The 24,097-nt window shown below is 35.1% G+C and overlaps 1 protein-coding gene across 4 annotated transcripts in view; it reads right to left on the reverse strand.

Annotated features, from left to right (window-relative positions):
* THOC1 (THO complex subunit 1) overlaps positions 1-24,097 on the reverse strand; it is a 53,986-nt gene that overhangs the window by 18,708 nt on the left and 11,181 nt on the right. For 3 of the 4 annotated variants that reach the window (XR_013443370.1, XM_036082042.2, XM_078060551.1), the window contains 4 exons: positions 20,730-20,812; positions 18,500-18,573; positions 13,152-13,260; positions 10,956-11,087 (listed from right to left, as the gene is read on the reverse strand). Coding sequence is in view for 3 of the 4 variants with exons in the window: in XM_036082042.2 (XP_035937935.2) it covers positions 10,956-11,087; positions 13,152-13,260; positions 18,500-18,573; positions 20,730-20,812 (398 nt within the window). In the remaining variant the exon portion in view is untranslated. The remainder of the gene's footprint in view (positions 1-10,955; positions 11,088-13,151; positions 13,261-18,499; positions 18,574-20,729; positions 20,813-24,097) is intronic. The other variant, XM_078060550.1, reaches the window with a different exon arrangement.

Consider the following 24,097-nt stretch of genomic DNA (forward strand, 5'->3'; position numbering starts at 1 on the left):
TATGGATGACTTGTCCAAGCAACATTTACTAAGAATAATCCATCTTTTCCTCGCTAATTTGTAATGTAACTTTTGTGTATCAAACTTTCCAGTTTGTGCTTTCTAATGTTCCAGTGTTTTTCCTTCTTTATACTGTACTAATATTACTTCACTGTTTTAATTATTAGAGCTTTACGGGGTTTAATATCTGATAGAGCAATTGTTTCCAACTTCTTCCGATTTTTCTTACTTCCTCTTGGCTTTTTCATAAGAACTGTAGTATCAACTTTTAAAGTTTCCTCAAAATTCACATTTGAATTTGATTCAAAATACACTAAATTTAGGGGCGCCTGGGTGGCTCAGTCGGTTAAGCGTCTGCCTTCGGCTCAGGTCATGATCCCAGAGTCCTGGGATCGAGCCCCGCGTTGGGCTCCTTGGTCGGTGGGGAGCCTGCTTCTCCCTCTCCCTTGCCTGCCACTCCCCTTGCTCGTGCTTTCTCTCTGTCAAATAAATAAATAAAATCTTTAAAAAAAAAAAAAAAACACTAAATTTATGTGGACAAATGGCATTGGGTTTTCCTATAAGTGTACTCATACCTCTCCATTTTTCTAATTTTCTCCATGAAGATTACTCCTAGGCATTAGTTTTCATTGCTAATTTGACTTACATTTTGTAATTGGTTACTTATAGGAACACCACTGATGTTTCTCTTGTAACCTTGCTGAAGCCTCCTTAATTCTACTAATAGTTTGCTGGTTCTCCTGGATTTTCTCTGTAGACAATTATATTGTCTTCCAATAGGGACAGTTCAGTCTTTTCTCTTCAGTAATTATAACTCTTCTTTTTTCTTATTGAAATGACTAGGTCTTCCACTATTAGGCTGAACAGAAATATGGTTAGTAGACATCCATGCCTTGTTCTTGAATTTACTAGGAATATTTCTGAAAGTTAGATCATTATGTATGATACTTGCCACTGGGTTTTTATTAATTCCCTTAGGTTAGGAAAATCCCCTTCCACTTCTGATTTGTTTTTGTATTGAATATTAGATTTTACTGTAAGAATTTTCTTGGCATCTGAGATGACCATATAGTTTTTAAATATTTAAACCTTTAAACCTTAAGGCTGTTAATTTGGTATTACCATCTTTCTGATGTTGAACTTACATTCCTAGGATAAATCCTATTTAGTCTCTACTTAAAAAAAATAACTACTTTAGATTTGTTGAGTTAAAAAATTTTTTTTCATCTCTATTTGTGAGACTGATATATATACTTTTTTTCCTGTTCTATCCTTATTGGGATTTATTTAAAAGTTACATCAATCTCATATTAAGGACCTGGTTGCTTTTCTTCTTCTAACCTCTGAAAATTTTCACTCATCTATTCCTTGAACTGCTGGTAATATGTGAGGAAAAAAATCTGAGCCTGATATCATTCGAAAGGTGTCATTTCGACTACAATTTCTCTAATAGTTATTTGTTTATTCAAGTTTTCTATTTCTTTGTGAGTCTGGTGATTAAATTTTTCTAGAGTTACCATTTCATTAGATTTAAAAAGGTATTAGCAGAAGTTGTTCAGAATACATTCTCTTACATATTTTCAGTATTTCTATATTTTCAATTATGCCCATTTTTATTTATTAATCTTACTAATACTGTTTACTGGTACCTTTTCACTTTTTTTCGTCAGGCCTGCTCTATAAAATTTTTTTTTTTTTTAAGGTTTTACTTATTTGCGAGAGAGAGAATGAGAGACAGAGAGCATGAGAGGGAGGAGGGTCAGAGGGAGAAGCAGACTCCCTGCCGAGCAGGGAGCCCGATGCGGGACTCGATCCCGGGACTTCAGGATCATGACCTGAGCTGAAGGCAGTCGCTTAACCAACTGAGCCACCCAGGCGCCCTGCTGCTCTATAAAATTTTTATAAAACTTGTTTCTATACAATTTTTCTTCTAAAAAAATGGCTTTTGGTTTTACTAAAGTGTTCTATATTTTCTTTGTTCTACTTCACCAATTTGTGCAATTATTATAGTTACCTTCTACTTTCTTAAGATTCTGTACCTAGCTTCTTGAATGGTATTCTCAATTCATTTGTCATACTTAAATTTTTCATTAATGCATTTAAAGCTGTAATTTACTCTTCTCACTTTATTTGTAACCCACACATCTGACATATAATACAGTTTTGCTGTACAATATCTTTATAACAAATTTAGAGTTTCCATTTTGATTTCCTCTTCAACTCCTGGGGAAAGCTTTTCATGTTTCTATATATTTACCTCCTTTTAAGCCATCCTTTTTATCATTCTAATTTAACTGCACTATGGCCAGAGAATATGTTCTGCATGATATAAAATCTTTCAAATTTGTTAAGATTTCCTTTATGGCCTAGTACACAGTCAAATTTTGTGAATGTTCCATATGTATTCAAACAGAATAATTACCTCTATTTGTTGTGTACAGGTTTCCATATATACTACAATAAGCTTATTACTTTTATTGGTCAAATCTACCATACACTTAATACTGGTCTGCTTGATCCATCAGTAAATCAAGATTACTTTTGTTGTTCAAATCTTCCATATACTTACTAATCTTTAGTCTGCTAGTCTGCTCAACCCATCAGTTTTGATGAAGGCACTTTAAAATAACCCATTATAATTGATGATCTGCCAACTTCTCATAATTTTACAAGTTTTCTCTTAATAGATTTTGAGTGCATATGAATGCATGACATCTTCTTGGTGACTTGTTAATGTAGTATCTTTTATCCTACTTAAGCTTTGTGCCTTAAATTCTATTTTATTTGGTATTTATGTAGCTTTTGTTGGTTCTTGCTTGGTGTGTCTCTTTCCATTCTAACATTTCAACCTTTTTGAGTAGTTTTAAGGCATATATCCTATGTGGATGGAAATTATAACATGCTCCCATATTCCATTTGTTAAATTTCTCCTGTGTTCTTTTCCATGTAAGTTTTAAGTTACTTAGGTCTATTTTTCTTCCTTCTTTTTTTTTTTTTTGGAGATTTTATTTATTTATTTGACAGAGAGAGAGACAGCGAGAGAGGGAACACAAGCAGGGGGAGTGGGAAAGGGAGAAGCAGGCTTCCCGCTGAGCAGGGAGCACGATGCGGGGCTCGACCCCAGGACCCTGAGATCATGACCTGAGCCGAAGGCAGTCGCTTAACCAATTGAGCCACCCAGGCGCCCCTATTTTTCTTCCTTCTTAATGCAACCCTCTGGAATTACACAGCTCAGCTATGTACTGAAAATGAACTAGGAAGGATACAATTCTAAGACGCAAAACTCTTTAAAAGGAAACTGCTGCTCCCTGGAAGACAAATATACCAATGACAATTGAGTACATGGGAAGCTGAAAGCCATCTGTATAGATGTGAATCTATGTTTTACTCTTGAGCCTTCAGTGAAATAGGCTCCTACATGCCTTATCTGAGCAGTTAGAATGTTTCCTTACTTGGAATGTAAGTGTCCTGTATAATCTCTAGTTTGCCTAACAACTTCTGATAGAAATAATCTATCAATCTTAATAATTTAATAATTTCTTCTGTTCACTGAGTATTAGGCTCATTTTTTTTTTCTTTTTTGTGAAAGCCCACTGAATTGTGGGTCAGGGAGCAGGAAATCAGGCAGCTGTCTTTCTGATGCCTAAGCAGTATGGCTGTAGGAGTTGCAGATTTCTCAAAAACAGTAATGAGTATATGAGTATATCGTACAAAACTCTAGTCAACTGTGTCTTGAGAGATTTCTAGGAAAGTAAAATCTCTCAAGTATACTAGAGTTCCTTCTTAAATTGTTTAAAGGCACCACTAAGTTCTTTTTTTTTTTTTTTTTTTGAGAGCACGTGCATGTGCGGGGGGTGGTGGTGATGGTGGTGGTGCGGAGGGGAGAGGGAGAGAGAGAATCCCAAGCAGCCTCCCTGAGCGCGGAGTCTGACACAGGGATTGATCTCAGGACCCTGAGATAATGACCTGAGCCAAAATCAAGAGTTGGATGCTTAACCGACTGAGCCACCCAGGTGCCCGAGCACCACTAAGTTCTTATATTTCTGGGAGAGCTGTGAAAAACTCTTCTTAGACAATTAAGAAAGAAATAAGCCAAAACTCCAAACGCTTTGAATATATCCATTTTCTCCCCAGACTGGGAGAAATATAGGTTCCAGAGTCATTATTTTAGAAAGAGTGCCATCATTTAAACTTTTTAAATTTTCAAAAGTTGGATATTGAATTTGGGTTTAGCAGACTAAACTGTAAAATAGGTATTAAGGAGGGCACATATTGCATGGAGCACTGGGTGTTATACGCAAACAATGAATCATGGAAACTACATCAAAAACTAATGATATAATGTATGGTGACTAACATAATAAAATTTAAAAAAAAATTGTAAAATAGTTTTCTACCTGGAATAGGTTCATGTATCTTATTCAACTAAATTATCAAACATTTGGTTTCTGAGGAGAAAAAGAATATATAAACTATTACATAAAAACTAAATTATAAACTTAAATAGTATTCCTATTTACTAATAATTTTTTTTAAACTTTCCTTCAAAAAAAAAGTTAAAAAAATGAAAAATCTAATTTTAGTTTAAGGATCTCAGTGTCCCTGCTGAGTTACAGGATAAAGAAAGGTATGTTCACAGTTATGAATATACTGACTACTTCACACTTTTGTGTAAATCATGACTATGTAAAACGAGAGCTGTCATTTCTAAAGGAGCAAACATTTTAATATTATTAATAATTATTAATTTCTATTAATAATTAACAGAAATGATTATTAGTTTCTATTACTCTGGCTAATGACATAGCAAGGTTGGTATTTTCTCATTCTATCTTTGCTCTTATCTTTATCTTATCAATTAACCAGTCTCCTCTACCAACTCTTTTAGACTTTGTCCTTCTTCAGAATCAGGCTCCAAATCCATGGCCTACATTGGCAGGGTACCTTTTGTACCATTTCTTTTTTTTTTTTTTTTTAAAGATTTTATTTATTTATTTGACAAAGAGAGAGATAGTGAGAGCAGGAACACAAGCAGGGGGAGTGGGAGAGGGAGAAGCAGGCTTCCTGCCGAGCAGGGAGCCAGATGTGGGACTTGATCACAAGACCCTGGGATCATGACCTGAGCCGAAGGCAGATGCTTAACGACTGAGCCACTCAGGCGCCCCCTTTTGTACCATTTCTTTAGCCCTTCCTGGATGGCTGCCTGGCAGCACCAGAGAATAGACTTTTTTATCTTGCTTGCATAACCATAGCTTGAATCACACACAGAGGGGATTCTAAAAATAATAGAGTGATGAGTATGCTCTAAATTTTCCAGTATGCTCAATGATATTTAAAGAGCTACCCTATTTGTCAGGCCCACAAAGTACAGAAGTGTCACAATAAAGAGCACAGCTCATGCCTCCCACTTTGAGGACCACTTCAGATAGATTTTATTCATATAAAAAAGTTAATCATATAAAAAGGTTTTAGTAACTGCATTTATCTTTTCAGATGGGTGGGTGCACCCACATGCTAAAACTGACATAAGTGTCAGCAAAACACTTCAAATTGCAAAGTTTGTGAAGCCCTAAAGATTCATCAATGCCTTCACTGCCCATAGCAGAGATAGGCAAACATCCAAATAAAACTCTGAAAAATAAAGTAACCCAAAGTTTGTACATAATTCAACTGACGTGTCTAGACACATTGTCTATAGTTTATACAACAATGAGATCTATAACCTGGTCTCTCTCCTCATGAAATATTAATGGTAGGCCAATGAAGTTTCCATTTACTTTCCATTCCTCAGTGGCAACCCAAGGCCCACCATTGATGTGCCTTGTATTTGATTATTTCAAAGCCCAAATCAAGTCTGTCAAACCATTTTAATCACAGCTGTAAGAAGCCCTACCAGCTGACTCAGATGGGCAGTGTCAAGACGTAAGGCTCGATGACTGATTTACATCAAGTTTTGTTAGCAGAAAATACCGCTCCAATCCTGCTGAGAGCTGTTGAGTCCTTATATGATTTTTAAAATATAAGACCTTCTTCCATCTTGGAACTAAAAGAAAATGTCAGCCCCTGCCTATTTAACAGCCTCTGCTATCAACTTTCTTCTCTCAAGGCATAGGGTCCAACAATCTAGTTTCTATTTAAATTTCAGACCATGATAATGACCTACAAGAACCTCACTGTAAAGTCCTGGAATTTGCTGGAGAGCTGGCTCTGTCTCTGGCCTGCAGACAAAGAAAACTAAGCCATGTTCTAGAGCTATCCAAAAACTTCCCAGACCTGTTTAAAGGGAGGCTCCCATGAAACAACTGAGACAAAATTACAGGATACGGATTAGCCTGTTTGTTCCTAAGTAAGCTGTAATATGTGTCATAAAGGAATACACCCATCTTTGCATTCACTGCAAAGATTCAACCTCGGATACCTCTCAAATGGATACAGAAAGTACAAAAAAGTTAAGGCAGAACAACTTTCTGCCAGGAATGCTTTTTTAAATGACCAAAAGTCTTTGAGAGTTCTGCACACAAAGCAGAGTCTGGGCAGGTTGTTAATTTTCTTTTCTCCATGAACAAGAATGGCCTTAATGACCACACTAGGATCAATAGTTTGGGACTCTGGGGAGCCACCCTGGTAACTGCTGGCTGCCAAATATTCCACCCGATCTTTTCCATTTGGCACTGAGTCTCAACTGTACAGGGAACAGGAGTTAGTGCTGTGAAGAAGTGGGCAATCCTGATGTCTACACCTAGTTACTAGTAGTACTCTTTTCTATGAGAACTCAAAGATACCAGAATACATTCTAACTATCATGTTAATATCATGGTACTTAAATATTTTTAAATGTTGGTTCTGCTTTTACATGCTACATAGTGCTGAAGGAGGAATCTCTATAATACCAGTGCCTTTCACGTGGGTATGATAAATTGGACAATTAGAGGTGAAATTCTCCCTTAAATATTTCTGAGTATGACTCTGGACTAACCTTAAGGAACAGGTACTTCTCCACCAAAAAAACCAAAAAGAAACAAAAAACCCCAAAGTCCTCAGCACTACATTTAGTGACTGCTATTGTTGAATTATTTTACTATGCTAACAAGAAAACTGTGTTGTTAGAACTTAGTGTTTGCAATCATATCCAAGGCAGCATAAAAAAGTGGCCCTTGAAAATTACAATACCACTTGTTTCTAGGGGAAATATCCCTCTTTGAGAAAGAAGGTATGATAACTTACAAAGACACCTACTTTATTTGTAGAACCCGTGCCTACCTGTGGTTACCATATAACTGGCCTGTCTAGAACTCTAAAGGTTGTATCATCCTTTCCATGCACTGATCCTGATCCTCTCTCCCTAAGGAAAAGTATGATCACATTCATGTAAGCAAAACACAATGCTTCTGGGTAATAACATTCCCATTAGATGTGCGAGTATATCAAATGGATTTAAAACATCATGTAAAGTATTATAGAGATGTGGAAGGCTTCTTTCAGTGGAACAGTAAAACTTATAAAATGGTGCATACTTTTCATTAAAAGTACAGGTAGTGCACTACACATATTTTCACTTGGATACTGAGTAGTAAACACTGGAAATACACTAAAAATATGAAGAATGTGCAAGAAGGGTTCTTATACAGATCTAAATTTAAGATAAAATTGTTGCTTAAGAGGCAGTAAAGAAGAAAACTGAAGATACAAAACATTACATGCTTCACGTTCTTTGTTACAATTCTCTGTGCCTTTTCTCTTTTCCATATTATAAAGTATGAAGCTTCTCAAAGCTGCTTTTACCCCTCATGGTGTTAAGTAACAGAATTCCAGAGCTTAACCCTGGAAAGCTCATGTTCTCCCAACTGCTAGTCAAAGAAAAGCTCCAGAGTCAATAAAGAAACTACTCAGAGAGCCAGTTCTGAGACAAAGTGGTGAATGGAAACCAGTACAAAGGCACAGATTTTATACTCCAATGTGGAGATTTCTCTCAAAGTGTGTATTCTTGTTGTTTTCTATTATTAAAATGTCCTTGGAAATGTTATTTATACAAAGAACTTCAACAACATCCAGAGTTTTGAAGCAGCTGTCATGTCCTGAAAAATGTTACTTGTAACTCCTAAAAGTATACAGAACTTTCACTGGTTTTATTTTGGAAGTTTTTTGCCCCAGTATTATTTAAATAGACATCTAAGCTTTCTGAAGTGTGTCTTTAGGAAGGTTCTTTGTTAAAGCTAGAAGACCTTTGGGATTTTCTTCCCCTCTTCTAAATAGAGTAAAACAAAAATTTTGATTTCTTTATTCAACCAAAGAGTTTTTATATGTTTCAATTAATAAATATGGCCAGATTAAAAAAAAAATCCATTCTGATAATCTGTCTTTTAAATCTGTTTACACTTGCTATTACTGATATATTTGGATTTATTTCTACCTTTCTGTTTTTGTTTTTTTTTTCCCTCCCTTCCTGCTATCAGTTGGGTTTACAAAATAGTCTATATTCCTTCCTGTGCCCCTTTTAGCTCTTTGCTGTTTAAGAGCTACAGGTTGTTTTCTTTTGGTGGTACTCTTTTAATATATATGATGAAGTCTAAAGTTACTCAGTATTTTTTCCCTCCTCCAGAAGATCATGAAGATTGAAGTATATGCTTAAATTGCTCATTAAACATCTGTTTTTCCTTCCCATGTTATTATTGTCATCTAGTTTAAATTCCACAATAGGATTTTTAAAAATCAGTTTTTATGACATTTTTGTTTTTAATCAATAAATTTACTGTTTTTCCATTTTTGTGGTCACCACTGCTTTCTGTATCCCACTCCTTTCTTACAGGTTCAATTTCCTTCTTCCTGGAGAACATCCTTTAGTAGTTTTTAAAAAAGAGGGTCTTGAGTGGTATGTTTTCCTGGTCAATGAAAATGTGTATTTTGTCCATAGTCTTGAATGCATTTAGCTGGGTATGAAATTCTAGATTGATAGTCCTGTTCTCCCCCCTTAGTACTATAATTCTTCACTGTCTTCTGTCCTTTCTAGTATATTTGTCTTTTTTCCCCCCTTTGGTGGTTTTTAAGGTTTTCTCTTTATCCCTAGAGTTATAGCATGATGTACTGAAGTATGAATTTAACTTTCATTATCCTGCTGGTAGTTGTAGCATATTTTTAATCTGAGAACTTGGTATTACCTTTAATTCTTTTCAATATAGTTTTCCCACCATTCCCTCTATTTTGTTCTTTAAAAATCCTATTGGATATTTGCTGGAATTTCACAATCGACCATGCATTGCTCTTAACTGCTCCTTCAAGTTAACAAACCCCACCCCCACCCCCCGTTTCCGTGTGTTCTAGGTGAACTTCTTATCATTATCTTCTGGTCACTAGTTCTCGTTTCATTTATATCCAATCTATAGTTTAATTCTGTATATTCTGCTTTGGTTTTGATGATCACATTTTTCATATCTAAGTCTCTCAATTAGTTGTCATATTCAACCATTCTATTTCATTTCTGCCTGTTTCAGTTTCACAATTTATTCATTCTCAGTGGATGCTATATCATCAATTATCTCTTTGATTATCTAAAACATTTATTTTAAAGTTTTTAAAGTCATGGTCAAGCCGTCTATCTGGAATAAATATATGTATATCCCAATAGTTGATTTGGTTGGTGATCTTTCCTAGTATTGAATTTCTTTATGAATTTTGGAATTGCAATGTATCAGAGTTTTGAATGAGAGCCTTTTGCTTTGTTTACTTCTCCTTCTTTCTCCCTGTGTACATCCTTTCTTGTCAGTAGTTTTGCATTTGCTTCCACCAGAGCCCCTGGAGTCAGGTTTGGAAAAAGTCTTGTGATGAATTTCTGAAGCCAACTATTTCATTGGTATATTATGTATATCATATATCCAGTCCAGAGCAAGCTGACACAAAGCTTGACACAAAGCTGTGTCTTTGTTATCCCTTGACCCACAGCTTCCTATGAATCCACAGCCCTGGGCAGAAGATTGGTAACATTTTTTCTTAGCTTCTTTTCAAAAGTGGGTAAAGTTCCACCCCAGTTCCCGGCTTCAAGCAATGCATCTGGCTCTGGTCCCTGGCCCCACATGAAACACACTGGTGTCTATCACTTGTAGCCAAACTCTTGGGTGCCACCACCTGCTTGGGATGAGGCCAGCAGGCCTGAGACGTCAGTTTCACTCACTACTTGGTGTTTCTAGTCCATTAAGATATTTTTCTTGTTTCTGGAGGGCCAGCTTTGTCTTTTGGTTTTCTCATTTTTTATTTATTTATTTATTTAAGATTTTATTTATTTATTTGACAGAGAGAGACACAGCGAGAGAGGGAATACAAGCAGGGGGAATGGGAGAGGGAGAAGCAGGCTTCCCGTGGAGCAGGGAGCCCGATGCGGGGCTCGATCCCAGGACCCTGGGATTATGACCTGAGCCGAAGGCAGACGCTTAACGACTGAGCCACCCAGGCGCCCCGGTTTTCTCCTTTTATATTTTACCTGCCATTTCTATGTGTTTGGAGCAAAGGGAGTAAGTCAAAACATACACTTCATGTGCCATCTTGACTGGAAAATTTACATAATCCCTTAGCATTGTATCTGAACAAAATTTACTGATTAAACTGTATAAATAAAATTATCAGGGAATGTTTAAACCCCTTATTTGTACCTAAATGACAAACTAATTACAAAATATTGTTTTCATAAATGCAAATTAAATCCTAACTCGAGGTTCAAAATATATACACCTAAAAACAATTAAACTGCAAAATAAGCCTACAAAACAGACAATGCAGAACAACTTCTTTCACCTCTGGAATCAAATTAGTCTTACTTGTGCAAGGAATTCACAGGACTCTCAAACTAATACTTATCAGCTTTAACCAAAAATAAACATTTCTATGAAACTTAACTTAAAAATATCAGTTAAATAGAAAAAAAAGACCACTATTTATTATGCTTAGTAAAAAAGAAAAATTTATACCTTTTCACTTGTTAAAAATTTTGCAAAATATACATGTTCTCCTCCTGTTTTTAATTCTTCCATCTTTTTCCTGGAGGCCTGAGTGTCATCTAATTTATAACTCTTAAAAACAGCTAGAACTTCTTCAGAATACTGCAAAGTAGAAATACCAATTAGTTTTATTTGGCATTGTTGCCCAATAATTTTTTTAGTGCCTTTCTATATCAAAATACCTAGAATTTACTCATAGTTAACCATGTATGCACACTGTAAAGCACATTAAACAAGAAAAAACTATGATGGCAAAATGGGATTAAAACTACTTGGTATGAAGAGTTCATGGTATTGTCAAAGTAGGAATAAACTCTCTACTCCTGAAAAAAGGTAATTTCTTATGCAGTTTGTGTAAGCGGCAAACAGAGAAAGTAATGCTTCGAAAGTACACAGAAATTTACCAGTGAAATTAGATGTTTAACCAGCTGTGGAAAATGCTCAAGCATTTCTTGTGCTAAATGCTGTGACCAAATAAAACAATGATGTCAAATCCTATCAGATTTGTTCCCCCAGTTGGGGAACAATTCTGGATGATTTCTCACTCATCACTTAATCTGAACACATACCATGCTACTTTTAAGAGCTACCTATTTACCTTGGATTTTGACTACAACCAAAAAGGACAACTGATATTTAAGTAGCCAAGTAAAAGAAATATAGAGAATTCTTATAAAACAAGAACTACCCAGTTTTTTTTCCTGATAGTATGTTAAACTTTTTTTTTTTTTTTAAGATTTTATTTTTAAGTAATCTCTACACCCCAGGTGGGACTTGCACTTACAACCCTGAGATCAAGAGTAGCATGCTCTACTGACTGAGCCTGCCAAGGTGCCCATAAGCTTGTTAACCTTAAAAATAAAACTACCAGGGGCGCCTGGGTGGTACAGTCTTAAGCATCTGGCTCTTGGTTTCAGCTCAGGTCATGATCTCAAGGTCCTGATATCGAGTCCCACCTCAGGCTCTGTGCTCAGGGTGGAGTCTGCTTGAGATTCTTTCTTCCTCTCCCTCTGCCTCTCCTGCTTGTGTTCCCCCTCTCTCTAAAATAAATCTCTTAAAATAAAATTAAACCGCCAGTTATTTCACCAGCAAAAAAAATGGGTTTATTTGGGAATAGCTAAGAATCATAATCTGGGACAAGCAAGCTGCAGGTCTGGGAGAACAAAGACGACTGCTCTTTTATAGAGGAAAGGAGGAGTTAGGAGGGGCTTTTATAAACTAAAAGTCCATTGGAGTAAACTGGGAGTTCCAAGTATGGTGGCTTCTCATTGGCTGAGCTGTGACTGCCTCTCATTGGCTGGGCTGTTGCTGGGAGAGGAAGAAATCTTCCTTTCTTCTGTTGGGATAGTAAAGTACTTTGACTGGCAAGGTCCATCTCTTCCAGCTGGCTCTGCAAATGACAGCTAGTGCTGAATGTGAGAGTCTCCCTGCTGGCTTCCTGATTCCATTTTATTTTATTTTATTTTTTAAAGATTTTATTTATTTGACAGAGAGAGAGACAGCAAGAGGGGAACACAAGCAGGGAGAGTGGGAGAGGGAGAAGCAGGCTTCTTGCTGAGCAGGGAGCCAGATGCAGGGCTCGATCCCAGGACCCTGGGATCATGACCTGAGCTGAAGGCAGCCGCTTAACAACTGAGCCACCCAGACACCCCACTCCTGATTCCATTTTAAATGAGGTTTCCTTCTATTAATTTTCATAGGCTATATGGCTCATATGGTCTCAGTTACACTACTCAAGTCTGCCACTACAGCACACAAACAGCTACAAGTATTAGCATGGCTGTGTGCCAATATAACTGTCTACAAAAACAGGCAAAGCCTGGATTTGGCCCATGGCCATTAGTTCGCAACCCTTGTTCTAACAGGATACTTGAAATAATTTTGTGCAAAGACAAGACAATATATTCGACAAAAATTCATCAATTCATGTTGACAATACTATGTAGAAACCCAAGAAAAAACCCAAGGCTGTAATTATGAACTTTTAAATCCCTAAGTCATTTATAAACTACTCCACAAAATCAGTGGTTTAACATTATGAAATAGGCATAAAAATGTACGAGGTAAAATTATATAATAAAAAGCATGCTGGATAAGAGTCAAGTTTTGCCTCTGCCATTAACTGTAAAATATTGGGTTTTGGGTAGTCTATGATTGGCAACTCACCTTAAGAAAAGTTTTCCATGAAATCTTCTCATAGCATTGCACAGGGTTCCTGAAGTAATCCTGAAGTGACCAGAATTTTCGATACAGGTTGTAATCAATCGGAATGGAGCTAATAAAATAAATGTTATGTTAAAGAAATCACTTAAGTTCTTTTAGAAATATCTAAGTGCTCTTAACTTTTCTTAGGTTATACACCCCTTTAAGAAGCTGACGAAAGCTATAGCTCCTTTCCCCACAGAAGTGCATATTCATACTTATACAAACTTTTATAAACAATTTCAGGGGATTCATAGACCCTAACAAGACCCACTTTATCTAGAGTGGTAGAACCCCTGAATTGTGGCCCAATACATGATTATTCAGAATTAAAGACTGTTTCTCAACCTCTCTTGCAGCTAGGTGTGGCCCCGTGGTTAAATTCTGCCTAGTTGGGAGTAGAAGTCGTATGTGTAAATTTTGGGCCATATTTTACCATTTTCTTTTTTCCCTTTCTGCTGGCCAGAATGCAGATATGATGATGAGCCACATGGACTATAGAAAGAAAAAGCAAACACTAAGAGATGGTGGGACAAGAAGTTAGGAGGAACATAGGTCCCTAGACAATCTCCCAGCTCTGAACTGCCTGTCTCCAGACTTTTCCATAAAAAAGAAATCAACTTCCACATTGTTTAAGCTAATGTCACCTGGAACCTATGCCAGAAGCCATAGCATGACACAAATATGTAAAATACATATCAACTCAGTATTATAAAAATAAGCCTTTTCTTTAATGTCTTTATTACAGCACTACTAATTCAACTTGCAATTGCACTGTTACAAATCTGCAGTGTCAATACGTTCTTTTAATTTTTAAATTAACCAAAATTATATTATGTCTTAATTTTAAAAGTTAAACATTTCAGACTTTTTTACCCAAAAGATTTTTGTTTTTAACAAAATCTTCTATATCATTCAAAACAGCCATTATCAAAAATGCTTTAGGTACTATTTCATATCTTCAAATATCCACAAAAATTTTCAACATCACCTCTGTAAAATTAATTTGTAAACACAATTGTGTACTACCTTCTATTCTTTCTAAATAAACCTTAATAAACTGAATCTATGGATTACAGTTAGCATTTTTTTCTAAACATCATCCAAGGAAGACTGTAATTTCATGTGGTAAACAGGAAGGGGGTTTAATGATCACTATGATATTAAGAGTCTTACCTTCTCTATTCTGGTCAATAATAGGAAGTAAGTAATCTTCCACTCTTCCTCTTTGAGATGGATATATTTAAAACTACTTTAATGACTAAGGAGTATTGGGGGCCATATCATAATGCATTTTAAAGGATTATAGTAAAGTAAAATGAGTATGATTTTTGTCATGTACTTTTTAAGTTTTTTTGGGGGGGAGGGTAATGTTTAAAACTCTGAAAAATGCCTTACTTTATATAAAGGAAGGTTAGAGTAGAAAAGCAAAAAATAATTTGCTAGTGTAAAAATCAGTTTTCTACAAAAATGTTTGAAAAGGCATTAGTTAAGAATGACAAAGGGAGGGCGCCTGGGTGGCTCAGTTGGTTAAGCGACTGCCTTCGGCTCAGGTCATGATCCTGGAGTCCCTGGATCGAGTCCCGCATCGGGCTCCCTGCTCGGCAGGGAGTCTGCTTCTCCCTCTGACCCTCCCCCCTCTCATGTACTCGCTCTCATTCTCTCTCAAATAAATAAATAAAATCTTAAAAAAAAAAAAAAAAAAGAATGACAAAGGGAAAAGTAGTTTAGTATAACATATGGAAGCACATTTGATGAACATTCTCACCATATGACTCTAATTCACATATGGTTAAGATTACAAACTACAAGTGGTATCATAAAATACCTGTTTAAAGAATTTTATTAAATTTATATTAATTGCCATATCAATTTTAAAAAACCACATACATCCAAACACATAGTAACAGATCACTTATCTTACATTCACACTTCTGACAACTGTTAACTGTTTGGAACAAAGCTGTGAACTTGACAATAATTGAAAAAGCCCTTGGTCTGCAAGGAAATAGCAGGCAGAGAGGGCATGCACTTTATTTTACAAAAGAGGCTTGAAATTATGCTTAGGTACTTACTCAGATTACAGTCGCTTTGAATTATGTATAAAGGTAAATAATTAAGCAAGCTAGCTAATTTTGATAAAAGAACGCTAACTTTGCTAGAGCAATTACTAGTATTTGAAACATGTGGATCTTGCTTCAAATCAATAATGAAGAATACTGACAACTTTTAAATGACCAAAATCCAGCTCCTGCCAAAAGTTTTATCAAGAACCAGCAGTATTTGAAAGAATCTAATGGGCATGTTAACTTTCACTCTTTCTACACTCTTTCCTAGTAACAACTCTGAAAACAGGAAAACAATGATCTGGACATCAACTGACATAAACTATTTTCTATAACTGAAGCGATTTCATTGATTTATAACAAGATTATAAGTCTGGGTTTTCTACAGATCGAGTTAAAAAAAAAAAAAGCCACACACACCAAAAAACCAAAGCCACAAAAGGAACATTTTCCAAAATGTGCAAGTAAATTGGAAAAAGAAAAACCCACATATAAAATGATTTACACCCATGAAATAATACCGTAACTGATATATGTGTAGTTCCATACACTTAATAATGTTTTTGAAACAAAACTGCTTTTGAAGATTTTATATAGTTTTATATATATATAGTTATATGCACACACACACACAATGTTACTCAGTTACCACATATAAGAATATAATAAACACCTCCTGAAATGCAGTACAAGGAAAGTTTGCCTGTTAAGAAATGGGACACTACCTCTAATCAGAGAATGAGAATTACGTAACCATTATATGTGCCATTACTGTCTCAGTTGCCAGAAAACTCACATCTTAATTTAATGCTTGATACTAACAATAATCTAAGGTGTTAATTATCATCTCCTACTTGTAAAAGCTTCTGATCTCCTTTTATTTTTAGTTGGCCTAGTATTTATTTGAGGTGCTTCACAGAAGAAATTTTAAAGTAGTATTAATATATGACTACTAGGAAACTTTTACAGTTGAGGCACTAACATTTTAAAAAAATCCTCTCCTCTGAGAGTTCCAATCCATGCTGTGCCTCCATGGCTTCTCCTTCACGTCTAAACATCTTGAAAGAGCAGTCTACACTCAATATCACCACTTCTTTACCCTCCTTTAATGTTCTGACCCACTGCAATTTGCCTTCTAACTTCACCTTTCCACAGATACATCTGGATTCTGTATTTATCCACACAAAGCAAATGTGATTACTTATTATATATGCAAACCATAACAAATTAAGATGAGAGTTACTGTCTAAAAATAGAATGTTTTGTAACTATTTTAACCAAGATGTTCTGCAACTTGACATATTTTTTTAAATGCTGAATTAGTGATTTTATAGAACATTACATTGGAATTTTTTTTTAATACAAAATTTTTTTACTGGTGTAGTTGAGCCAAATCTGAAAAGGGCTTCATACTGTAGATACATGGGTATTGTGCTCTTTGTAAATTACAGTGCCTAAGACAATCTGGTGATACAGTTGGTCACAAAGTAATTTCCCAATCTCTGCCTCCATTCAAAAAATAGTGAAGGGGATTAAAAGGTAAAACTTGCAGTTTTAAAATAAGTAAGTCACTCGAATGTAAAGTATAGCATAGGTAATATTGTCAAAAATACAATATTGTAATCGTATGATTGACAGACGGTAGCTAGACTTATCCTGGTAATCACTTCCGAATGTGTACAATGTTGAATCACTATGTTGTATACCTGAAACTAATGTAATATTGTGTGTCAACTTCATTTCAACAAAAAAAAGGACAAAAAAAAGAGAAAATATAATGATTGTGACAGACTGAGAGACAGCTGAGTGCTGAATCCTATTTAAGTGATTTTTCTGCAATTGGGACTAGCTTACAAAAAATTAATGGGGCTGACATATCTATAAAGGCTTCAGCAGAGTCTAACTAGACAAAACTGCACTGGGCAGTTTGTCTTTGGGGGCTCTTTTTATATTTCAGGTGACCTGTTATGTTGGAGCCTACTACCTTGGTCCTTTATGCTGCTCAGGCCAGACACCAAAAGTATATTCTATCCATAATGTACATGAACAAATAGGTCTTAAAAAAAAAATCAAACCCAAAACACAGATCTATAGCTAGTAATAATAGCTACTGAATAAACACTGTTCTAGCGCTTTCCATATATCACTATATGTAACATCAACAACTATGGTAACAATAAGGATAACTACGTTGCACCTTAACAGACCATGTCCAAGCACCATCTCATTTAATAATCTCAACAAGCAGGTAGGTGGCATTACTACATTTTAAAGACACTGAAACTGAGTTGCAGGGAAGTTAGGTAACTTGCTTAAGGTGACACAACTAGGACTGGAATTCAGCCTGGAGCCACACTACTCTCAATGCTTCTTTGGAGATATGTGTTTGATCTGAAATCTGGGATGCCAGGAATGTGTCTCCCTGTGCAGATACTAGAAACTCTTCTTCTTCTTCTTCTTTTTTTAAGATTTTATTTATTTATTTGACAGAGAGAGACACAGCGAGAGAGGGAACACAAGCAGGGGGAGTGAAAGAGGGAGAAGCAGGCTTCCCGCTGAGCAGGGAGCCTGATGCAGGGCTTGATCCCAGGACTCTGGGATCATGACCTGAGCCGAAGGCAGATGCTCAACCCATCTGAGCCACCCAGGCACCCCTGGAAACTCTTCTTGATCCTCCAGAAATTCAATTGCAACTGATGATAACTTTTGTCACCTCAGACACCTGGAAGTGAAAATTTTCCTTCATATCTCCCTTTTTCTCTTCCTCATTGCTTCTAATCAGCATTAGGAAGAAATTATTTGAAAAGAAAGCACAGAGTTAGCAGATGAAATAGGAAACAGGAGATGGGAGTGGGAAGGGGAGAAGACGGAAAGGCGGTTACTTATTCCTCCTACTTCATTAAAAACTCAGCTCCCATTATCCAGAGGCACTGGGTCCACAAAGTTAAATGCAAGGAAAAAGGGGAGGAGTGCCTAGGTTGCCTATGGTTGGCTTTCCAAATGTTAGGAATATGCATAAAGTAGGCCATGTAAATAATGAACTGTCTGCATGTAATTTAGAAACCAACTAACAGAGCCTATTAGTGATTTAGGATTTATAATTTTAAGTCATATACATAAAAGATACAAATAAAAGAAATCTCTAAGCATAATTTCCTTCCTTTGTGTATATGCTGATACTAGTACTTGATAAGTCATTAAGGTACCAGTTTTGTAAATCACGAACTCTGAACTTCTAAAACTCACCAAGTTGTTGGAGCTTCATCATCTCCCATTTCACCTTCTTCTACATCCATTCCTTCCTCTCTATCCTCAGTGTGCTAAATTTAAAAAAATGTACAGTCTGTCACAAAGCAGTTGTCAGGCAGAAGACACGCTGGAATATCATTCATACATAACTAGACAAACACTGTTAGAGAAATCTAGTTGCACTTCTGTCTAGACCTACAGTTAATCTTTAAGGCAATGGCAATTCTATGTGACAAGGATCTGAGAACTCAAGAGCAATATGACAATGATATAAGATAGTCATGAAGATATAGTAGAAAGTTTTAAATCAGTATTTCTCCAAACATGTTCTGTAGATTCTCTATGGGAATAAAGGGTCTACAGCAAAATACATTTTAGAAATATATTACAATGACCTTTTAGAGAACTGAGAAGATCATTAGTATATTAAGAACTCTAAAAATTGCAGTAAATAACTCAAAGTATACTTAAGTAGTTTTGTCCCCAACTTTAATTTGACCATAGAAATTCTCCCCAACCCAACAAAGAACTCTTATTATTGGGGAACACTTTAGGATTCGCTGAGTGTCTAGCTCTATAGTGAGAAATTCAAAATAACAAGTTTACATGAAATAGTCCAAGAAGTACCAAAAGATATGTATCGGTGAAAGACAAAATTTTTAAAAATCTTAAGTCAACATCATTTCCAAATTGATAATAATTACATTTAAAGGAACAAATTATATAAGACAATCTAATTTACAGTGAGATATTAGTTATATCTAATTGATAATTTTTAAACTTCATAACTTGTTCCTAAATGAAGAACAAGTATTGAATGTCCAGAAATTTGCCAACTCTGTACTGTCTTCTGGATATACCATAAATAATCTTTAAAAATAAAGTTGATTATACCTGATGTTCTTTTAAAAAATCAGTGGGCAAATATGGATTATTTAACAAATGGTTCTGAGATAACTGGCTCACTATTTGGAAAAAATAAAATTATAACTCAACCTATTCCATATACCAACATTCATGCTGGATTAAAGATTTAAAAGAAAAAATAAACCATAAAAGCATCAAAAGAAAACAAAAGGGCTTATATATTCTTCTGGAGTGGAAGCCTTTAGCATGACACAAGACCAGAAGTAACTAAACAAAAGACCAACAAACATTAATATTATATCCAAATTTAAAAGTTCTATACAGCAAAGACACCATAAATAAAGTTCTAAGAAAAACTATAAACCGAGAAAAAAAAATCAACAAACAGGTAGGCAATGAATTAATAATATTCAATATGAGCTTCTACACATCAGTAAGAAAAAGACACTGCAAAAGTAAAATGGGCAAATGGCTTGAATAGGTAATTTTCTTCTTCATTACTTCTAACTGGCACAGAAGAAAAATAAATTCCAATAAACATATAGTAGGTCCCTCAACTTCACTAATAACCAAGGATGTAAGTCAAAACAAAGATTTACTTTTCAAGTATCTATCAATTAAGCAAAAATTTTTAAAAATTGGTAATTCCCAGGGTTGGCGTGATGCTGTGGGAAAATGGGCAGGCATTCTCCAAGTGCCACTGGTGATGATGTAAATGAGTACAACCTTTTTGAAAAGTAACTGGTCAACAGCTATCAAAATCTGATATACACATACATTTTGACACAATTTCATTTATTGGAATTTATCCTAAGGAAACACCTGCATAATTTAGCAATGATATATACAGTACTACTCATTGTAATGCTGTTAACCATTTTTCACTATTAGAAATTATCTAAATGCCCACTGACAGGATTATGATAAATATCCACTTAGAAGACTTAACATGAACCATTAAAACACTAAGATCTAAATGTACTGATGCAGAAATGCATCCATTTTATACTGTTAAAAGAAGAAAGTGAATTTCAGAACAATATGTATTGTATGACCTCATTTTTGGAATAAAACTACACACACAGTAAGTCCTGTAAAGACAGACAGACCATGCTAAGAGTAGTTATCTTTGGGGCCTTAGATTATGGGGTAGTTGTACTTTCTATTTTAAATATTTCTATTTTGTGTGCATTTTCTACACAGAACACACATTATTTCTATAAGTTAGAGACAAAGGCTTTTAAATTTTTTGGTGACTTAGAAGACCCATTCACAGGAGTTATCTTAGTAATACACTTATAAATATGATTAGATATTTATAAGTTTTCGTTTATAAGGTTAGATTTCTTATCAGCCTCACCTTCTGACCCAGGGTGCTTTCCTGCTCATTGGTATTGAAAACAGTGACATTTTCCAGATTAAATTGACTCTGCAAGTTAAGACCTATTAAATAGAAGAAGAAAAAAAAGATTTTCAAAGCAATTCCACCAAACAACTAAGCTTAAGACTATAACTTTGTTGTCATATAACCAAAATGTATAAAATGATAAATCCATAATTAAACAAAAGATCAAGCAAGAAATACCACCACACTTGATTTTCAAATCCTTTCTAAAAGTCATTCTTTAAGGTGCCTTTAGAGTATCCAGAATTCTACATACATTATAACAAATATAGTTGTCCTTGTTATTAATGAATAGTCTAGAATAATTTCAGAGTGCAATACATAGTAATTTATAATTTCGCTGAAGCACAAATTAAAATTGTATTTATCAATATTGTATATGTTGTATATACATATAATCAATACCGTGTATGTTGCATAACAACATATACAGTAAATATACTTTAGCTAATGAGAGCTTTCTCACTGTCAAAGAAAGAACTTATAAATGAGCAGGAATACTGGTGCTGGATTAAACTCAGAAGTATCAGTATGAAATCATGGTTCTTATTGTTGGTCATTTAAAAACACATACATAGGCAGATACAGAAATAAATAAAGATGTATATGCATACATGGGTTAGTATACATATACATATGTTTCCCAGCTCTGTCCACCAACAGAACCCAGAAGGAGTAATACTCCACTAGTAATTAGCAGATCTGGGGCCCAGATATTGGCTTCTAAATACCATTCTTAAATAAAAGGAATCAGGCTCTCTGGAGAAGTGGGTGATTCTAGGGGTGGGGTAGAGAAAACAAAAGATGAGCCCAGACTCTCTTCTCATACCAGGAAAACATGAAAGAGCTCCCAATGGGCAAAACTAGAACAATTTGAGCGAGAAACTAAATAATTATACTATGGGACTATAACCCAGAGAATAAAATATCTACAAATTCACACTGAAACAGATGACTGAATTAATAGTAAATAAATGAGAGGAGACAACTTTTGCTTTTGAAGAATCCCAAGTAATACATGTAGAAGGCATAAGAGAAATAGAAAACCACCACCAAGGCAATCTAAAAATTATTGCTATAGGCAAAATTCACTGATGAATGCTAAAATTAGTGGGCAAAGGTCTAAGGAGAAAAAGAGTATTTGCAAAGCCTCAAAGTATTTCCCTTCAAATATTAATTACAAATGTAAAAATAGTAACTTAGCAACAGAAAAATATGGTGATCAAGGATAACACCACCAATAAGACATATCAATATCATGTTGAAACGATGCACCAAGAAGGGCACAGCACCTCTGTAGTCTTCCCCCAAACCCATACCTTCAATCTAATTATGAAAAAAATCAGACAAACAAACTGAAGGGCATTCTGCAAAATACCTGATCAGTACTCTTTAAAAGTGTCAAAGTCATGAAAAAAGCAAAGACTGAAACTGGGGAGAGTAAAGCAATGTAGCAACTAAATGCAATGTGGGATCCCTAAACAGAAAAAAGAAAAACATAAAACTGGTAAAATCCAAATAAAGTCTATAGTTAACAGTGCTGTACCACCAATGTTGATTTCTTAGTTTTGGTAACTGCACCGTGATCATGTAAAAGGCTAACATTAGGTGAGGGTTATTCAGGTACTCTTGCTATTATCTTTGCAACTCTTCTTTAAGTCTAAAGATATTTCAGAACAAAAAGTTAAAGTGAAAAAAACTATGCTAGATCAAGTCATTAAGCTAGTGAATGAATCTGGTTGCCCATTTAGCACTGACTACTTAAAATATGTTTGTCTACTCCCTATTTATTATTCAATATAGCACACACCATAATTACATCAAAAATTTCAGTCATACTTCACCACAAGCTAAATTACATGCTGAACTGGCTTTTTGAAGGTCTTGGGATATACCCTAGTGAATGTCAAGCATCTACAAATGTTTAAAAAAGATAGTATAAGAAAATATCCCAAAATGCCAACCTAGCTTACGTTAGGGTGGTAGGATTAATCATAAACAGCTTTTTTCCTTCATTTTCTGAATTTTCTGAAATAGGTTATATTATTTTTATAATTTAGAAATTAAATTTAAAAACATCATTTATAGAAAATATATAACGTCTAAAGCTACCTTTAGCAATGTTATTAGTTTTTCAACCAATCAATAAGAGAAGGAAAAAAATGGTTTCTCTATGTCTCGCCAATTTAGTAATGCTGTACATTGAAAAAGAGGTCTAAAATGTTCTTTAAAAAATGATGAGATCTACAAATAAAGGGGATTAAGAGTACACTTATCTTGATGAGCACTGAGTAACAGAATTCCTGAATCATTATATCATACACTTGAAACTAACAAAACACTATGTTAATTATACTTCAATTAAAAAAAATAATAGAAAGAAAAAAAAGCTATAAATAACATACATTTGAAATTTTAGACAACATTCACAAATTCCCAGGGCAAAAAGTTACCAAAACTGTCTCAAGAAAAAATGAAAAGTCTGAATAGTTCCAAATCTGTTGCATAAATCAAATCCATACCCACAAAACTTTATTGTGGCTGTTTCACTCATAAATTCTACCAAACATTCAAGAAAGAAATAATAACAATTACTCCAACTCTTCCAGAAAAGAAGAAAAATGTGAAAACTTTCCATTCATTTTATGAAAGTAGTTTATTTTTATTATTTTTTAAAGATTTTATTTATTTATTTGACAGAGAGAGAGAGACATTGAGAGAGGGAACACAAGCAGGGGGATTGGGAGAGGGAGAAGCAGGTTCCCCGCTGAGCAGGAAGCCCAATGTGGGGCTCGATCCCAGGACCCTGGGATCATGACCTGAGCCGAAGGCAGACGGTTAACGACTGAGCCACCCAGATGCCCCTTATGAAAGTAGTTTAATTTGCTATAAAAGTCTAACAAGATCATTATAGGGAAGGAAATTTACAGGCCACTCTCTTTCCTGAACTAAATTCGCATATCCTTAAAAAAAAATTAACATTCCAAATCCAGCTACATTTTATAAGAAGGCCATATCACAACCACATTTGGATTATACAATGTAAAAAAAAAAAAAAGAGAAAAGAAAAGGATGAGAGTGGAAGCTGGAGATAACAAGGGAAAAAAAAAAAAAGGCTGAGAATTGAAACCTTGTTCTTAAGTCTTCTACAACTTCCAGAAAAGAAACTACAAATTAGTAATTAGGAGGGGGCACACTTGTTTCACAAAACACAGTCTTCATTTATCACAGATTTAAATGGCAACTAGGTGTCTGGCATTGTTCTAGGCACAGAGAACAAAGAAGTAAACAACACAAACACACTGAAAATGCCAGATGGTGTT

Source organism: Halichoerus grypus, chromosome 13 (genome assembly GCF_964656455.1).
Source record: "Halichoerus grypus chromosome 13, mHalGry1.hap1.1, whole genome shotgun sequence".
NCBI classification, from domain to species: domain Eukaryota; kingdom Metazoa; phylum Chordata; class Mammalia; order Carnivora; family Phocidae; genus Halichoerus; species Halichoerus grypus.